At 43.4% G+C, this 18,490-nt stretch overlaps 1 protein-coding gene across 1 annotated transcript; it reads left to right on the top strand.

Annotated features, from left to right (window-relative positions):
• Positions 1-6,867: 6,867 nt before the first annotated feature.
• Positions 6,868-18,413, top strand: MED6 (mediator complex subunit 6). Its single transcript, XM_056347606.1, has 8 exons — positions 6,868-6,993; positions 10,721-10,880; positions 11,862-11,953; positions 14,503-14,585; positions 15,278-15,386; positions 15,851-15,966; positions 16,749-16,776; positions 17,346-18,413. Exons 1-8 carry the CDS (start codon positions 6,972-6,974, stop codon positions 17,474-17,476), a joined length of 741 nt encoding a protein of 246 aa, XP_056203581.1. The 5' UTR covers positions 6,868-6,971; the 3' UTR covers positions 17,477-18,413.
• The last annotated feature ends 77 nt before the right edge of the window (positions 18,414-18,490 follow it).

The following is an 18,490-nucleotide window of genomic DNA, read 5'->3' as shown; positions in this document are numbered from 1 at the left end:
AGGTGAGACAAGGAGAAGGCAGCAGAGGGACTGGCATGAAGAGTATGCTGGTATGAGATGGTAAAAGACCTTGTTGCAGCTTAATGGTTTGGAGAGTGCTGTGACAACTGAGTAAATTCCCTCTCTGAAAATACCTTGTGCAGACTAAGCAGGCAAAAGCCGCTGTGTAGCTGCTGAGCTGAAAGGCCCCCATAAACTCCTGCCACCTCTATCAAACTAGGACTTTGCTCTCCCAAAAACAGTGTCCAACTACCTCACAAATAACCTTTGATAATGCAGTATTACCAAGCAGAGAAGGAGTGGGGTTTTTTTTGCTATAGTTCATTTTTCACAGGCCCAGCAAATAGGCCAAGTTCCCCACCTTGGGTTAGCTCTTTTATCAGCGTTAATTCCCTCTCTCCCCCTGGGCCCGGTGATGAGCAGCTCTGGCTACGTGGAGATCGCTAGCCTGGGGTCAGTGCCTGAGTGACTTGTCTGCCTTCAGCATTGCCTGGTGTGGAGGCACAGCTGGAGAAGGAACACAGCAGTCAGGGTGGAGATAATGTTTTTTTTTTTTATCAGTGCATGTTGGGGGGTGTGGCAGTGTGCTTCCCCCCCATCCTGCCTAGCAGTGAGTGACGGGGCTCAGCTCAGTGTGGATTTGGGGGTTGGACTTGAGCAGTGTGCTTATCTCACAAAACAGGTAACGCGTGCAGTGTAACCAGCAACCCGACTGAGCAATGCCCGGGGTGAGGTGGGGAGCTCACAGCCAGGTGGTGCTTCAGGAAAGGCCAGGAAGCCCCCTGCACATCTGTAACCGTAAATCTGTACCATAAATCTGTATCTGCACTGAATCCTGCCTGCTCCATGCTGAAGCATTGGGTCCCGTTGACCTTCCAGAATTGACGATCCTTGTTAAGGGCCAGTTGGCACACAGTAATTGACTTAGTCCCACCTCACCGTAAGTGTAAATCTGTCATTTTAGAATCCTCTATTATTTTGAGGACGAGAAGTCCAACCACCAGACAGGTCGGGAGGGGCCCAGCCACCTGGATAAAGGAGCGACTCCTCCTGGTAAGGCTTGTGCCTAGGCATTGCCCGGGACAACACTGTTACAAAAAGTGCTGAAGTCTTAACTCAAACTCCATTTTTTGCCGTAAGTGTATTTGCAGTAAGTGGCAGTTCAGAGTTTGTTATACCTGTCACCTTGATAAAGCATCTATTTTTTTTCAAGTTTGCAAAAACTTTTCAGTGAAAGTCCTTACGCTGGGCTCTGACAGGCAGAGGCTGCCGCTGCAGAGCGGCTGCACACACAGCCCTCTAGACCCTAAACTGCTGCCCAAGCCTGAGGCTGGGGTCAGATCCAGCCACACCTGGGCTCCGCTCTGAGAAGGAGTTTAGAAAGCAAGGGGATCCTTTCCCAGCCTCCTGACTCAACGGGAGGGCTTTCCCCCACCGGCCATGTGTCAGACTCACAATGTGACAGGGGGGAACAGGTAAAATTCCTGGGAAGGAAGCAGAGGTGTTTGGGTTACCAGGCAACAGACACCAGTAAAAACATGATGTGAGAGGAGAGCAGGGAAGAAGGGATCCAGTTAGGGACCTGCCTGGCCAGTGCGGCGCCTGCAGCGGGGATGAAGTGAGCACATTAAGATTTCAGAGCAGGTGAGGAAAGGTAGACGGAAGGTGCAGGGAAAAAAATATATGTCAGTACAGAGCAGAGATGAAGAAAGATTCTTCACTGAAATTAAACAACCCCCTTTATTTTAAGCATCATTATGGGCCTGGGGTTGTTCAAGCAGAGAGGTTTTTAGGAGTTTCATTCCTGTTCTGCCATGGATGATGCCTGTTTGATTTTGCAGCTCTCACCAACCTTGAAACACTGAAATGAAGCATTTCTTTTCACTTCCTGATCTGGTCAGCCTGTTGATGTTTTGCATCCTTCCACTGGGTAGCACGGGGCTCATTGCCAAATCAAGGCCCTGGTTTTTAGTAGAAAGTACAGTAAACCAGGAAAGAAAATCCTGATTTTGTTCATCAGACTAGAGAGACTCTTTATTTTATTAAAAACTGCTTTCAGATCAGCCAAGTGCCTGACTAAGGGTGTAAAAATCAAGGACTTTGCAATTTGGCCATATTAGGGTTTATAACCCACATTAAAATGATGGCGTTCAAAGCTTACTGAGGGGTATTCTACAAACGCTAAATCTGTGGTGCAGTCCAGAGACTGGGTTTATTAGATTATTAGGCATGTGCAATAAAGAGGGTGCATGGGGAGGCGATTGCTTTGCTTTTCTTCCCTTCCCCCTCCTGTGAAAACCTTGGCTGTCTGTGGACACTATCGCTCATCAGCAGTGAGCGGGGCCAGGGCTCTAATCCAGGGCCCTGATTTGCCCTTTGGAAACTGAGTGGAAATAAAACACTGGTTTAATCCTGATTCAGCAAGCAAATGCAGGCAAGTAAAGCTGTGTGGGATGGAGGCTGTACTCCAGGGTTACCTGACAGCTCAATCTGCCTCTTCCCAGACATTGGTCTGCGTCTGACCCATGCAGCTTTCAGGACATGGGGCAGCTTCTGCTTCTCCCACCAGTCCCCCTTAGGTCACCCAACACCTGCCTGTTGGACTCATTGCATCCTTCTCTGTCATGGGCTTTTGCATTAATAATGCCAATGCAGCAGCAGAGATGCTAAGATCAGAGATGCCTGCAGAAACACAAAAGCCGGCATGTGGAGCTTCAATGTGGTTTTAATATGTGGCCATGCACGAGATGACATAGCTGGCGCTCCTTTGCTTGGGAGTTCATTTCCCCTCCTGCCTGCAGTTGCTACCAGCCATGTGGCATCCTAACATTTCATCTTTACTTCTTGACAGATAGCCTTTTGGGGTTTATTGGGAGATTAATTGTTTTCATGAAGCTTTTAGACTGTTAGGAAAGTTTTACCTTCTTTTCCCCATCCCTTCGAATGGGAGACTGTCATAAAGCACTATGAAATGTATCAAAATGCTCTGAGGATGCCAGGAGCATCACTCTTCTCACTGTCCCCCTGTTTATCCGCTTTTTGCAACCCAGAGCTAAGGGCAATGGGGGCGGGGGGAGGGGGGCGACACTTTTGAAGAGGAAACCAGCTGCAGCCATCGTTGCAGCCACTTTAGTTAGATCTTCCCTGTGGCATTTTTCCAGGAGGAAAAAAAAAGCACATAAGCCTGGCTATTTTTTTCTGTAATCAATGCATGTGATTAGCAGTATTTATAAAAACTGTGCAGAAAACAGCATCTCAGGAAAAAGAAAAGTACAGGCAGATGCACTGAACGAAAGGAGAAATTAACAGACTTTGAAGTCAGCAAAAGTGCCTGATTAAGGATTTTAAAACCAGAATTTTGCAATTTGGCCATGCTATGGGTTTCTAAAGCATGATTCAGCGATGGCTTTTGAGGCCTACTGGAAGCTATTCTGTCAATGACTGCATGTGTAGTGCCACCTGAAGATACTGGTAACATTGTCATTATTTTCAGGGTAGAAAGGAGGAAACTTCACCAGCAAAAATGTTAAAACAAAATAAGGGAGGTGAACTCATAGTACCCCACTCAAACCTTCACTTATCCCTCTTTAAAATTTTGTGATTTCAGCATTTTCCTTGCATTGCCTATAATTTTCTATCATTGGTCTTTTTCATTTTATGATGTCTTTCCCCAAAACCAGAAGATAATAATTTAAAAGAACATTTTGCCATTCCTATTTACTATAAAACTGGTAGTAAATAGCTCATTTCGTAAGTAATTCAAGCCCAGCAATTTTGCATTAGCATAGGAATTTAAATCTCCCTTGTGCTTCACAGCAGAATTAGATTTGCCCGGAACACGGAATGGGACTTGGAGCTTTTTGCTATTAATCTGAGAGTTCAAATGCAGGTTGGCAGAATCCAAAGTGCTGTGATGATCTCCTTGTTCAGCAGCCTCCAATGTTTTGGAAACTGCCCAGAGTTACAATGATAACGATACATATACAATACTTTCCACCTGATGGTGTATGGCTCGTTTATTTGTTCAGTCTCTGCGGAGTGCTAGAGATATGCACAGAAGATGGTTTTCCTTCCATTTGTAGATGTAGTCCTCTCAATTTAGCTGTGTTTATTTGAGACTATAAAGGGAGTCCTTGGAAGTGTCCCACTGTACCTACATCGTGATTGGAGTGCTCAGCGCTACCCATCCTGCATCCACTGGAGATGACAGACACCGTAAATTAGGGGCAGTCTCTTTTGGTATATGTATGTAGTGCCTAGCAGAGGGGAACATCATAGGATGAGATTCCTCATTAGCTCTGATGAGAGAAATACATTAAAATAATTCCATGGGGGAGTGTGACACTAAATGGCATCCAAACACCAGAGCATGAAAAGGTGCCAGTTTTTATCCAAGTATTTGATGCGCTTTTAGAACACACAAATGGAAATAATACGTCTAAGTAAATATTCATTGCTTAAGGTGACTTTCTTTGACATTAAAAGCAGTGTGCATTAATTCCTGATTTTACCCGACAGCTTTCATTAGCTCTCCATCTGTAATCCACACCTCCTGCTAACAAGGACAGAACTGCAATACTCATTAGGACTCTCCCTTTAGAGGAAGCCTAGTGAAGAAGCCCTAGACTTTTATGCTGCAGTAGAAGGTGAAAATGTTAGCAGACAAACAATTCTTTCCAGCAGTGCTTCAGCTAGTCTCACCATGTAATTGAAGATTTATTGTAAGCCATCAAACCCCATTATTTTCCATCCAGGAGTCTTTGCTTTTCAGCCCCTCACTCCTCTGAAGACACACTTGCTGAGAAGAAGTGCAGAGTCAGCAGGAAAGATGGGCAACATGAATAATTAAAATGAAGGTTGAGTTCCCATTTGCAACTGAAGAGAAATGGTTTGCACAAAAATAGAATGAAACAGGGCATCAGAGATGCTTCAGAAGGGTAGCTGTTGTCTGTTGACATTTCTGCTCTCTGGGAGGATTGCTTGTGACAGGGATATTTAAATATTGGGTCTAGAATGGCAACCTATCATAATATTATTTGGAAACACTCTGCTGTGGGTAGTGCTAGAGAGATGTGTTTGGCAAAGGCAGAAACTAACAACTAGCAGTTAACTAATGAATGGGGATCTGCAGCATGCACCCACGTGAATTACCTGGTGGAAAAGTACATTCTGCAGAATATTATCTCAGTAACAAAGACGGGCGCTCAGAAATGAGAAAATTGGAAAATTAAGGTTAGCTTTGATTTTTTAATGTAGTTGTGCCACTAAAGACTATTAAGTGCCCTGTTTTCATAGTTGTCTTCTGTATTCATTGTTAAGGATGGACAGTGCTTGTCTGTTCATTACTTTGTTTTCTTCCACTGTTCAATCTTTTTTCCTTATTTTTTGCACATGAAGCAAACCATTTCCTCATGATGCTAACCACCCCAGCATCGTATTTTTACAGACATTATTAAATTTATTTTCATAAACCGCTCAGAGCTAAGGGACCTGTTATCACCCCCCTTGTAGAGATGCAGCCTTGAGGCACAGAGATTACAAAAATTTTATTTTGGGTGCTTAAAGTGAGAGAGGTTTCAGAGAACTTGACTTCTCAGAGTGCAGCGGGTTATAAAACCCACAGAGCATGACCACCATCACTTCCCCGGCAGCGAGGGCTCAGCACATTCATAAATCGGATCCCTGGTGCCAGTCTCTAACAAACAAGCAACTGAAATTAGCGGGCAACGGAAATGTTAGGTTGAAAAAATCTTTATTAATATAATGGATATCACGGGCAAGAAGAGTCCAGGCCTCCGAAGCAGCATTCTTCTGCCTTAACTATTTGATCTCGTCGCTTTTTGTAACCTTTCCTTGGTACCTTGACATCTTTCAGCGCCTGAAACATGCAGAGCGAGTGTTCTGCAGGCAGCGCCCCGCCACAGAGAACAAACCCAGTATACTGGCACGTTGCACGGTGACACCGACACACCGACTGAGCCGGGAGTCCTGGGCGGGCCGGGCCGGTGTGTGCTCAGGGTGTCACAGCCCGTCTGCTGCCGCACCGGTGCGGGAGCAGACGGGCTGTGACTGCCCGAGCACCAGCCCTGGTTCCCCCGGCCTGCCCGCTCGCCCCGACACGGCGGCAATGCCCCTGCCCGCACTTTGCACGCACCGTACGTGTCCCTAGCGGTCCCACTACCAGTCACCACCCCGGTGTGCCACAAGAGGCGACAACCTGCGGTCGCCCCCCGACCCCGCAAGCTCCCGCCATGCCGCGCGGTGGCGGCTGCGGCTCCCGCTCGCCGTCAAAACTCCGTTAATCGCCAGCGGGCGCGTACTCCGCGCCCCCCCCCGAGCGCTGCCCCTCACCCCGCGGCCGGCCAGCGACACCACCGCAGCGTGCCCGGGCCCGAGCCCCGGGCAGGACCCTTGCGCTGCGGTGGCTGCGGTGACAAGCGCCCCACGCCACCCGCGCCCGGGCTGCCCCCTCCCCCAGCAGGACGCTGGCACGCGCGGCGGGACCCCGCATCTCTCTCGCTTTGGAAGTGACCGGCAGTGGCCAGAGGGCCCAGGTGAGGTGGCACCGCTTGCACAACGCCCGTGTACCCGCTTCTGAGCTGCCATTAGAAACGCATGTTGTTTCCATCGCTCGTGCCGCCGTTCCGGCCGTGCGACACTCGCGGGTGAGGAGCAGGTGGCGCTGCGGTGGCGGCGGGAGGCTGGGGCAGCGTGACCCTCCCATCGCCCCTGCGCTTCCCGGCACAGCGGCCGCCCGCCGAACGGGGACCCGCCACCACCCTCGCCCAGCGCCCCGCCGCGCCCCGCCCCGCCCCGTCGCCGGAGGGCCCGCCTCCCGCCCCGCCCCGCCCCGCCCCGCCCGGCCCGGCGTCGCTTTCGGCTCCCGTCTCCGTCGCTGGCGCCGCTCTACGCCGTTTCCTGTCCTCGCCGCCTCCCCCGCCAGGCGCCGGGCGGAAGTGCGCGGCGCGGCCATGGCGGCGGTGGACATCCGAGGTACGGCCGGGGGGTGCGCGGGCGCTCGGGGCTCCCCGCTAGCGGCGCTGGCGGGCGCGGCGCGCTTCCCGCGGCTCCGGGCCCGGGGGGGACCGTCTCCGTGTCGAGCTGCGGGCCCTGCCCGCCGCCCTGGGCCGGGCTCCGCCGGCGGGCGGGGAGCTCGAAGGGGCGAGCTCCCCCCGCGGGGCAGTGCGCGGCGGCCTGGCTGGGGCGGAGGGAGGACGGCCGCCGCCCTGGCTGGCTGCAGGTGGCGGTGCCAATGGCATTTGCTCCGAGGAGCGGCCGAGTTACTGGACGATGAGGTGTGGCCAAAGGTGCGGGGGGGGTACAGCTGCTTCTTTTATCAGCGTTCGGTAGGGGCACGGGAGCTACCGAGTTCGTTTGTGTGTCTTTGAAAACTCTGCACAGGAGAGTTCAGTCACCTATGCCATGAGAAGGAACTGGGAGGAAAAGCTGGCCAAAAAGCAATTTTCTTGGACATGAGGCAGGCTAGGATGGTCCCGGGGTGAGACAGTAACGTAAAGGAACAGCCAAAAAAGAGTTTGAGCTCTGAGAATCACGGGCAGGCGTGGGACCAAAGCAGTGAGTTAGGCTGGACATCTTAACAGTGCCTCGGGTGGCTGAGGCAGGGCAGGTGTTAGAAAAGCTGGGAAGAAAGGTGAGGTAGCTGAGAAAGAGAAAGGTTTTGGTGAGAATTCAGGGATATGGATAGAAAGAGAGAAGGTTATGAAGAAGACGGGGTGATATTTGAATGAAGTATTAAAGGTTTACATTGTAGACAAAGTACAGTTTAAATGGCTGTGAAGATTTTGAACTTTGAGAGAGTATGAGAAAGGAAATAATTTTTCTGCGTAAGGGTGTCGAGTGGAATCACACCGAAAACCTGTGTGACAGTGTCTCAGAGAATGACCAAGAGCAGATAGTTGCGGAAAGCTCTTGAGGGATTAATTTTGATAATGCCACAGAGGTTTTCTCCTTTTTATCCAGAGTCTAACTCTGTTTACAGTCCTGCTTGCTTTTCTGACTGCTTTGTTGCAGACTGCAGCAAGGAGCTACGTGGACAGTTAATGAGAGTGCTGTATTAAGTGATTAGCTGTTGTGAGAACCTCCTGTTTTAATCCAAATCATTTAAGCTCTGTTAAAGTATTTTATCTGACATGGTTCAGTATATTAAGTAGATGTTGAGGCCTACTTTTATTTTTGAAGTGTCAAATTATTTTACTGTTCCTCAGTTTGTCAAAGCTCAGTGTTAGACTATCGAGCTGGCAAGGCCAGGTGCAGCACATTGTGTGAATTGTTATCCTCTTATTTTTTGCCATGGTTTGTTGGCTTGTCTCCCAGATTGTCTTGATGTTCATGGCAGATTGGCAGGATTGTCACAAGCACTTTACTTTTGCATCTGTGATGCAAATTCTGCAAAAAATGTTTTGAACAAGATGTCCTCTTTTTAAAAGGAACAGGGAAGCAGGGACCCCATCCTTTCTTTACCCAAAATAAACAGAAATATGCTGCTCTTAGTCAGAATAACAGGCGTGTCATGTTCGTGGTTGGTCTTGTTCTTCCTCCCCTTTTTTCCAGTAATAGTTTAAGAGAACAATCTTGCTAGTTATAAAGGCAATTATAAATACTGGCACTAAGCAGCTGTGGATAATTGAGCCTTAGAGTCCAACTTCAGATTCCATTTTATGATGCAGAATTATAGCTATATATATCTATATATATGAAGCTTGGCTGATACAGCTGTTAAGAAATATAGTTATCACTAATCATACAAGCAAGAAAAGTTTGTATTTGAAGTGTAATATGAGAATTTGTTATGGCAGGAATGCAAGCACTTAAGATTTTGGTGGTGGTGGTGAGGAGAGCTTGTCTCTTGGTTTTGAAAGGCTTTTAGGATAATCGGTGCTAACACAACTTAAGTGCTTAATAATGGATCTTAGTGCTGTGTTTGAGATTTCCCCCCCACCCCCCCTTTTTTTTTTTTATAGTGAAGAGAGAGAATAGTGTATGTGAAACAGCATGTGTGTCTCTAGGCTTCCCCCCTGCCCCGTTCTACAAAAGTTAGGCTGGCAATTCTGAGATTAACGAGGCAGAATGAATTACACATGACTACTTATGCTGCATTTTTCCTGATTTGCTGGGCAGCTAGTGTTACTTTATTAACTGCTCCTCAGAGGAGCTGCTAATATAGTATATGAGCTGACATTTTTGGAACTGAGCTAGCCATCCTTGAGCACACTGAGTTGTCACAAAAGTAAAATATTTACAGTGGAATGATAAGTGGGAGTTCTGGGTATGTACATAGTGCATGAACGTAAGGGAATGGTTCCCATGAGAAGGAAGTTTCAGTTCTTCATTAAGTTTTCAGTGAGTTCTCATCACTTGTGTTTTTTAGTTCTAAACAGTTGCATGCCTTTGTTTCCTGCTTTCTTGTGTCTTGGAAATTCTGTGTGCTGCTGCTGCAACTTAAAATGGATGAATTTCAGGATGGTTTTCAAGATCATGAATCTTCAACATCAGATTTGTTGACTAGAATTGATTGTTGACACTGATCTCTCTGGTTTGCTGGAGAAATTCTATTTTGCTGCAGTATGATAACAAAATCCAGGGATTTTAATTCAAATGTCCTCAAATCTGTAGGAACTTAACTGACATATAATGATTTGCAGGTTATACAGTGTGTTTAATTTATAAAGCTTGCTTTTTTATGTAATTGTTAATGTTAGATTTCTGTGATACCCGCTGAGTTATGGAACAAGTGATTTGCTGCAAGCAATTTGGCAGATGAACTGTAGAGTCAGGAATAGAAGCTGTTGCTGAAGTCTATTGGGAAACATCTGCCCAAAGATAGCATCTTTCCGTCTGCTGTTTTGGGGTTTTTGTTTATTATAATTTCATCCGTATCAAAAATTAATAATCTTTTAAACATAACAGTATCAGCTGCTGTGATGTCATAGTGATAGGTATTTTAATAAAAGAACATCTTAGAAAAGTTACCAATGGCACTATTTTGTTTTACTTGGTAGTTTACTCATTGGCTTAGCAAAAGAAAACTCTTGGTTTAATTAATAGATCTTTATAGTGTTTTACCTGTTCTGCAGCATCGTAGCTTACGCTTTGAAAATATTTTTGTAAGAAATAAACTGATTTAAACATGACCAGGCTCAGATTTAGTGTGGGGTGCATCACTTTTTTTTTTTTAATCCCCCCACTCTAATGGATTCTAACTTTGTTTTGTAAATTCAACTTACTTACCAGAGACCTAACTTTCAAAAGGAACCATGCTTTGGATTGTCTTTCTACTCAGCTAATGCTATGGTTCATAAAATAAAGTGTATATAATATACTGAGTAGATGTATTATGCTAATATTATATACAGTATCAGAGCTAATTAACTCTTGCCAACACAGCACACACACGTGCACACAGACCCTGCTCACATTCTTGGGACAAAAATGTCTACCAGCAGCTAGTAGTCAAGGAAAGGAAAGTGCAATAATAAAAAGACTATTCCTGTTGTGTACCTACAACAGAACTGCAGAAGGTTAAAAGATATCAATTGTTATTTGAACTCTATGAAACCTATTTTTACTTAGAACTCGTTTGTGTAAGGCTGTGTTCTACCTCCTTCCCCTGCTATAATCATTAACTGGTGGCTATTTACTCTTGGAGGTATTTGTAGTGTTTCTGGCTGCTTTGGTACTCAGTGTAGATTTCTCTTCCTAGATAATCTCTTGGGAATTTCCTGGGTTGACAGCTCCTGGATCCCAATATTAAACAATGGGAGTGTGTTGGACTACTTCTCAGAGCGAAGTAACCCTTTCTATGACCGAACATGTAACAATGAAGTTGTCAAAATGCAGCGGATGACCTTGGACCATTTGAAGTAAGTTGTAGTTTGGAACTGTTTCCTGTGCAGTGTTCTTTGTCCCTCCATCCAGAAGCTTTGATGGTTGAATGGAAGTATGCTAGAAAACTTCTGTTCCATGATTTTTAGTTCTACCACTTGCCGAGGAGCCCAGCTTTTTTTGTATTTGGATGTCTTCTGCTTCCTCTTATGCCGTTTCAGGGAAATGTTAAGCATAAAGGATTCTATGTATATTCTGAGGTTTCATAAATTACCTTTTAGATATTTCTCTGAATTAGAAAAGCTGTCTTCGCTCATCCTCCTAGCTCAACAGAACCTGAATAATGGTAATGTAGTTAAATGTTTTTCTGTGGTGAATAGGGTTTAGTTAGGGGATACTGTGAGTTCATAAATAGTTTGTGTTTCCATATCTCGCTGGCTATGTGCCATAATTAGTATGTAATTCCTCCAAAGAACTGGCTTTTTAGCATGGATAATAAAAGTAGTGCGTGTTGTAAATAAAGCAGTCGCAGATGGTTGTGTAATGAGATCGCAGCATGTGCAAGTTAACTTTCTTTGCAGTTCCCCATCTGCTACACCAAGCACAAATGAGATGTTTGAGAACTATTTAAAGATTTCACAATATGATAGTGAGTGTGCAGGCTGACTTAAAAGTTCATTGGTAAAGTCACTTGTGCTCAGATGTGGTTGCAGAGAGGCTTTAACATCAGACACACAGATGGGCACATCTTTGTGACCTTTGTCTGTGATGATAGATTATCTTTCTTGCTCTTTATTTGTTTGCTAACACGTTCTGCTTAGATGTTGTGTCAGGTTGTTCTAACTCTGTATATGATAGCTAGCTCAGGAAATCCTGTGCCTTCATTTACTGCACGTTACATAGAAGAGCTTCCAAAGCATCAGAACTTCATCCCTTCGCTGCCAAGCCCTTTGGTAGCTATTTGCATCCTATAGATTTTACTTCAAAGAAAATACTTATTCCACCTGCTTCTTTTTCAGCCAGATGGTTGGAGTGGAGTACATCCTTCTTCATGCTCAAGAGCCCATTCTCTTCATTATCCGAAAGCAGCAAAGACAATCACCAACACAAGGTAAGGTTGCTCAGTTCTTGTCACTGTTGAGAAGGCCGATCAGTTAATTGCTTTTATTTGTTCCTAATTTGTGTTTAGGCACTTCTGGTTCCCCTTTTCTGTCTTTATTTTAGATCTAAATTGAAGGGTATGAGGCTTTGTGGTGGGGTGAAGATGCTTTGCCTGGCAGTGACCTCTGGCGTGCTGGTAGGAGGGATTGCCATCTTGTGGTGAAATGTGAAGAGTGCAGTGAGAAAGTGCTACCGTGTGAGCTATTTTGCCATGGGAAACTGATAAAATAATTCATGCCATGCTATATTTATCTTTTAGGCTGTGCAAGGGTTTTAATTATTTGAATATAAGGCTAACAACGTCCTTGCTTGGGGTTGATCAGATGATTAGCTCATATTAAGCTTAAGTGGCTAGTATGTGTTTTATTTATTTTGGAGAACCATGATTTCCATTAGGGAGAGGGATCATTCACACTTCTGCTCTCTTTGACTGCTTATTTGACTACAGTTCGCTCAGTTATTCTGCACTATTTTCACCTTCAGCTGTGGATTGGTTATGCTGCTGAGTAGGGTCTTGTCAGTAGAAGACGACCCATGTGAAAGGTGACCATGAGATAGTGCAAGTGCTTGTTGTTTTGGTTATTCCTCTGAGAACAGAGTATTTTGGAATTGTGAGTGAATCTTGTGACAACAGCATCACTCCTTACAGTGTCACTGATGACCTTTCCAAGTTTTAAATGAAATTTCTTGGCTTTTTTTTTTCATTTGCATGCAACTAGCTTCAGTACTTTTTATTCTTAAATTTGTGTTTGCGTGTGTGATTAATTAAAAGGCCACATTTCAATAGTTACTGGACTGTCTTCCCTGTTTATTGTACGTATATGTAAAATAACAGGTTATTTCAGAGTAAGCTTTATAGAAAAGAAAGGCAGGATTAATGGTAGATATTTCTTAACTTTTTTGGGTTTTGGTGATTTAGGCTCTGCATATACATTTTGGTCTTGTGCAGGACTTTGCCATTGTCTAGCAATGCTTCTTATTTGCTTATATCAGATAATGGCCTCTTTATATTGCAGTTCCATACTGAAAAAGAAGTATTTCCTTCTTCAACAAATTTTTCAAGTTTTTTTATTAAAGGTTTTGATTCTAGCTTTCTAAAGGTGAGTATGGAAATATTGTGCAGCCCTTAGTTTCCTGTTTTGACAATTTTAGATGAAAAGTAGAGTTGGGACTTTACAATATGGGTGTTCAGACTTCTGCTGTAATGTGCATGTATGTTTGGTGGAACTTTACTGGGACTTGTTTGGTAACTTTTTTCCTGTTGTGACTGTACAGTTTATTCTAGGTACCTTGACTGAGTCGCATAGTTCCCTAGCACAGATGTTACCCATGTGTTTCATTTTATCATGGTACAAATATTAGTGTATTTGGGGATGGAAAACTAAAATTTAATGAGTTCACAGCTAGTGTTGAGTCCTCAGATAGAGCTGGTGCAGGCCTGTGGTATGACTTATGTGTCAGGGTTTTTTAAGTGTATATTTTAAATTCTTTAAGCCGAGTTTTTGCTTATTTGAAGTTAATTTGGAAAAACCTTGAGATCCAGTGATCAGAGAGAGTTACCTGTCTAGGGAAGTAGACTGCTTTGGTACAGAGCAGTGAGACAGTATAGCTGCTCTTCTGTGTCTTATTCCACTTCTAAGGAAATCCTGAGAATCCTCTTTCTCTGGAGGAGGAGCGGGTGCTGGCTGTAATATGCACAGAGCTGTGTTGGTCTGTTAATTTAGGCAGGTGTCCAAGCTTCATAAAATGCAAGTACTGGATGAATTGGGTCCTGTCAGTAAAAACATTCAGACAGAATGTGTTAATACAGATGGAAGAACTGGAACAAATGTGTGCACAGGTAAGATCCTGAGGAACATGAAGCTGATAGCATTCTCGGTTGAAGAATATTTGGCAGAGTATTATGGAGGTAATTGTGATGTTCCTCTGCAATGCGCCTTTCATGAACAAGAACTTTTGATCGGTCAGTAGAGGTTCCAAATCTGGTTTAGCAAACGCCTTTGGAAGGTAATCTGTTCTTCTGGCAAAACCTCATTAATTTAGAAAGGCATGCTTGGTGTGTTCTTAGCTGCCGTTGGTTCTGGGAAGTCTAACTAGGAGGACAGTACAAGTTGGAGGAAGCTGAGGCCAGAAGATCTTTTGTGGGTTTCTGCTGGTAGCAAAGGCAAACAGAACTACTTCACTGCAGTTCACTTGACTCCTGTTGTGTAGCTCCAAAAACACCAACTCTTGTAAGGTCAGTTATTTGTTTGCAGGGGTTAAAGTTGATGCTTTTCTGTCTGTGAAGCAGACCTTGTTGTTTTTTATCCCTTACTGGTTTGTGGCTAAAGTGTAAATAAAGTACATTGAAGGAAAAGGTTAAAAAGAGAAAATGTGGTGGTGAGATCAGTGTAGCAATTTCTGATGTTACTACTGAAATTCAGCAACAAATACACAGTCTTCAGCCAGAGCTTTAAATTGATCCTGTCTTTTTTTTTTTTTTTTTCTCTCTCCTCACAGTTATTCCATTGGCCGACTACTATATTATTGCTGGAGTGATTTATCAGGCACCTGACTTAGGGTCTGTCATTAACTCCAGAGTTGTAAGTGTTCTGTGCATTTGATCTAAAATGGTATACATCTGCTTTTACTTTTTGTTGTTCCCCAAGCTGTTTAAATCCCTCCTTCATTGTTCTGAGGAAAGATCTTGTTTAGTGTACAGTAACTTAAAACAAACCCCAGTGGTTAACATGGTGTGCATCCCATATGGAAATGAAAGATCCTGAGAGAATGCAGTATGGTTCAAAAAGTAGGATACATTATTTAAGAATGAAGGATCAGAGTAACTGAAGGTACACAATTGATGGAACAGCATGAGGTTTGAATAATCAAAAGAAAAATTACATGACAAGAATATATGAAATAGTAATTAAATACATGTTCAGTGAAGGTTGCTTTGGAATATTAAGGTAGTGTAATATTTCTCTTTAAATGAGGCTTATTGTTGATGTGATATTTTTAAATTGGATCCTCGGTTTTGTTTTGATTTCTTCTGTTCTGGCAAACTACTGCTTTTGTACGTTTTTCTCAGTCAGTTTAGAAAAGCACTCTAGAAGAGGCCTTGTAAGAACCTGTTAAAGAGTTGACAGTCTTGATCCAAAACTAGATGTCCCAAGTTCCCTTCCCAGAACAAAAATGTATATAGAATACTAATTTTAAAATCCATGCTTTCAAAAATTTATACTCCATTTTCTTCTTAATTTCTGAACACTGCCTTATGTTCTTGTTCTGAAAGCTCACTGCAGTGCACGGAATTCAGTCTGCTTTTGAAGAAGCTATGTCCTACTGTCGCTATCACCCATCCAAGGGCTACTGGTGGCATTTCAAAGATCAAGAAGAACGAGGTATGATTCCTAGTTGCGCTTGTGTACTTTGGCGGGGGAAGATCACATGGGGAAAAGCTTGAGGCAGTGCACAGGGATGGTGTAGAGATGAGGTTAAGTGTCTGTCTGAAGGATAGTGTTATTATAAGTTAGTGTTCTGTATCAGGTGGAAGGAATCTTGCTTTTCTGTGCTGGTAGGGATGAACATCGAGGCATAGGTGGGAGATGAAAATGGTCAGCTCTGTGTCAACGTAGTGGGCAGCTCTTCAGCTCATTGGAGACCAAAGTACGTTTTCAGAAGCAAAACCAATTTGTCAGGAGGTAACAATTGTCTTTAATGTGTCTTGAACACAGAAAAATAGCTCATGTCAAAGGGAAAGTGTTGGTGAAGTTTAGAGGAGAGACAGATACTGACTTGCCGTACAACAAAGAGCTGATAAAAGAACTTTTAATACAGTTTTCTTGTACATTTCTGTGACTTCCAGAGAAAGCTAAACCAAAAGCCAAGAAGAAGGAAGAACCAAGTTCTATTTTCCAAAGGCAACGGGTAGATGCTTTGCTTTTAGACCTAAGACAGAAGTTTCCACCCAGATTTGTTCAGGTATGACACTTATAAGCCATAGTATTACTGTAACTTAGAACTGAAGGCTGTCATAAGTACTGGTACAGCTGAAACTGAATGGGAATTTTGTGTACTTCCCACAATGGTAACGTAAATTAGATAATAAATTTGAAATGGAAGTCTCTGATTGGAGTGTAGGATTCCCCTTTGTAATTGCAGGAGTTGTCAAGACTTTGGCAAAACTTTGAGGGCAGATTTTATTATACAGGTTACTTACCTAATCATAATCTGTTCTTGTCGGCTATCAGATCTTCCTTGCTGCTTCCAGTTTCCTTCTTTGTGAGCTACCACAAAGCTTTGTGAGCTACCATCAAGCCACCACAGCTATTTTGTTTTAGTTACTCTGTTGTTTTGGGGCTCATTAATTAGTGTGGAAATTCCTGGCATTCTGTGAAATTGTTGTGATTACCTGTGATCATGTGTAGTAGCCATTTGTTCTACTCTCTGGTTGGGAGCAAAGGAAATGATGTTTACAGCATCTCACAAAACTGTTCGTTCCTCAGATGTGGGAAAGACTGGCTAACTGTATTTTTTGCTTTAGTGCTTTTCAGTTGTCAGAGGAAAACCTGGATGTTATAAAATGATAACTGGATTTTGCTTAAAGTGTATTTAGTGATTCCTTCTACCCTCAACTGCTTTATGTATAAGAGTGTGTTGCTTGGTTTGTATTCCTAAATGAATAGAAGGATGGGTTAAGAATTACGACTTCGATTCCACTCATGTGGTGTTACATTTTTTTTTTTTTTCTTCCTTCCCCACAGCAAAAGCCTGGAGAAAAGCCTATCCCAGGTAAAACTCTAATATTCTCACAGGAATTAAAAAATAGGTTCTATATAGCAGTGTCTTCCAGTTGCCATATAAGCTCCTTGCTGTTGCTACTGAGGTGGTTAGGAATTCTAGCATTGTCTAATTATGCAAAGTACTAGATAAGAGTTCTCTGTGGCAGCCAGAGTGAAATTGAAAAACTGTGTATATTACTCATGCCCTTTCTGTCTGTAAAATGGTATTGCAGGAAATGGTCTTTGAAAGCAGGAGGAAGGTGAAAAGGGTGAAGGGGGGAGCAGTGTAGTCAGTTCAGCATCTTGGTGATTTTTGCATGGTGCTACAAGCTCAATGAAGTGCGTGAAGGCTTTGAGTTGATTGTAAGCAACTTCAAAACAGGAAAAGCATAAACTATATCTCTTCAATCTATTCCTGTTTTTTTTTCCCATATAGGTATGAATTTAGTCCTTAGTTATTCTTATACCTTTGAAATTAATTTTGCCCCTTTGACATCAACAATATTTTCTAAGTACTTTTAACAGTATTTTAGGAATAAATGTTGGAGGTTTAACTGTCTTTTACTGTTACTTCTTAAGTGGATCAGATCAAGAAGGAACCAGAACCGGCCCCTGAAGCTGTCAAGCCAGAGGAGAAAGAGACTGTAAAGAATGCTCAGCAGAGTGCTGGCACTAAAGGACCACCTGAAAAACGGATGAGACTCCAGTGAAGGGAGAAGTTTTTGCACACCTGGACTAGTCAGTGCCTGGAAAACAGGAGATTTTTGCTCCCTTTTGTTTATATTTAAACTCTTCCACTAAGACTGACGATTCAGGGACTGAAGTCCCTTTAACAGCTTTTTCTGTAGAAACCTGTTGTGCAAATGTTGTCAGGATGTGAGCTGCCTCAAAGAAGGTGTTTTCAGTCTTCACCTTGTTTTGAATGTTGGCTTCTGAGCATGGTTTTTACATGGACGTACTTTGCAGCCTCCTGAAGTCTTTACAAACTCTTGCATCCCTTGTGTCTCCTATGTAAAAAGAAAAAAAACTTCTCTTAAAAAAACCCCAAAACTGAGTTCCTGGCAAATAAAACTTCTGGCTGCTGGAATGCCTTTCTTCAGTGCTTGCTTAGTTAGTAGCAAATATGCCATATGTTGCCAGCATTTTTCTGCTTGGATATCGGAATATATTATGTGCTATTTTGAGGAAGGAAAGTTCAGCTAAAGGATTTAGGCTGCCTGCTATAAATGTTGTGCCTTTAGTATGCTTGGGATACAGATAAAATATTTGATAACCAGAGGCTCAGCTCCGTGTAATGAGATGTCATATTGCTCTCGGTCTCTAAATGTTCTTGGGCACTCATTTTACTTAATGGCTAAGCTGGTCTTTTATTATAAAACTAGTGGTTTATGGGAGAGATTTATGATGACATAAAACAGGCTAAAATGTCTTGCTGTTGCACACTCAGTGAAACTGTTTGTAATTCTCCTTTTTTCACTAACTCAAATATACCAACTAAATTTCTTCCTGTGTGCTTCCAGCATTTTCTTGCTGCATCTGATCACCTTGATTAGTCATCTGCCTTTTAGTCAGTGGAAGAGAAACATCACTGACATCTGTATCCTTTGCTATTTAAACATGTCGCTTATAAGAACCTTTTTTCCCCCCCTCTCAAAAGTTAGAGGTATCCTTTACAAAGTAATGGCTGTCGGTTTGGTTTGTTTTTTTTAATTGAAGTATGAAGC

Source organism: Falco biarmicus, chromosome 7 (genome assembly GCF_023638135.1).
Source record: "Falco biarmicus isolate bFalBia1 chromosome 7, bFalBia1.pri, whole genome shotgun sequence".
Classification (NCBI taxonomy): Eukaryota; Metazoa; Chordata; class Aves; order Falconiformes; family Falconidae; genus Falco; species Falco biarmicus.
The sequence above is the reverse complement of the archived record's forward strand: the minus strand, read 5'-3'. Positions and strand labels throughout refer to the sequence as shown.

What these genes read in the sequence shown, in the direction of transcription:
- MED6 (XM_056347606.1), top strand. Translation starts at nt 6,972, where the DNA reads ATGGCGGCGGTGGACATCCGAG. An exon ending in GGCGGCGGTGGACATCCGAG is followed by an intron (nt 6,994 to 10,720) that starts GTACGGCCGGGG and finishes TTCTCTTCCTAG; the next exon opens with ATAATCTCTTGGGAATTTCC. An exon ending in CAAAGATCAAGAAGAACGAG is followed by an intron (nt 15,387 to 15,850) that starts GTATGATTCCTA and finishes TGTGACTTCCAG; the next exon opens with AGAAAGCTAAACCAAAAGCC.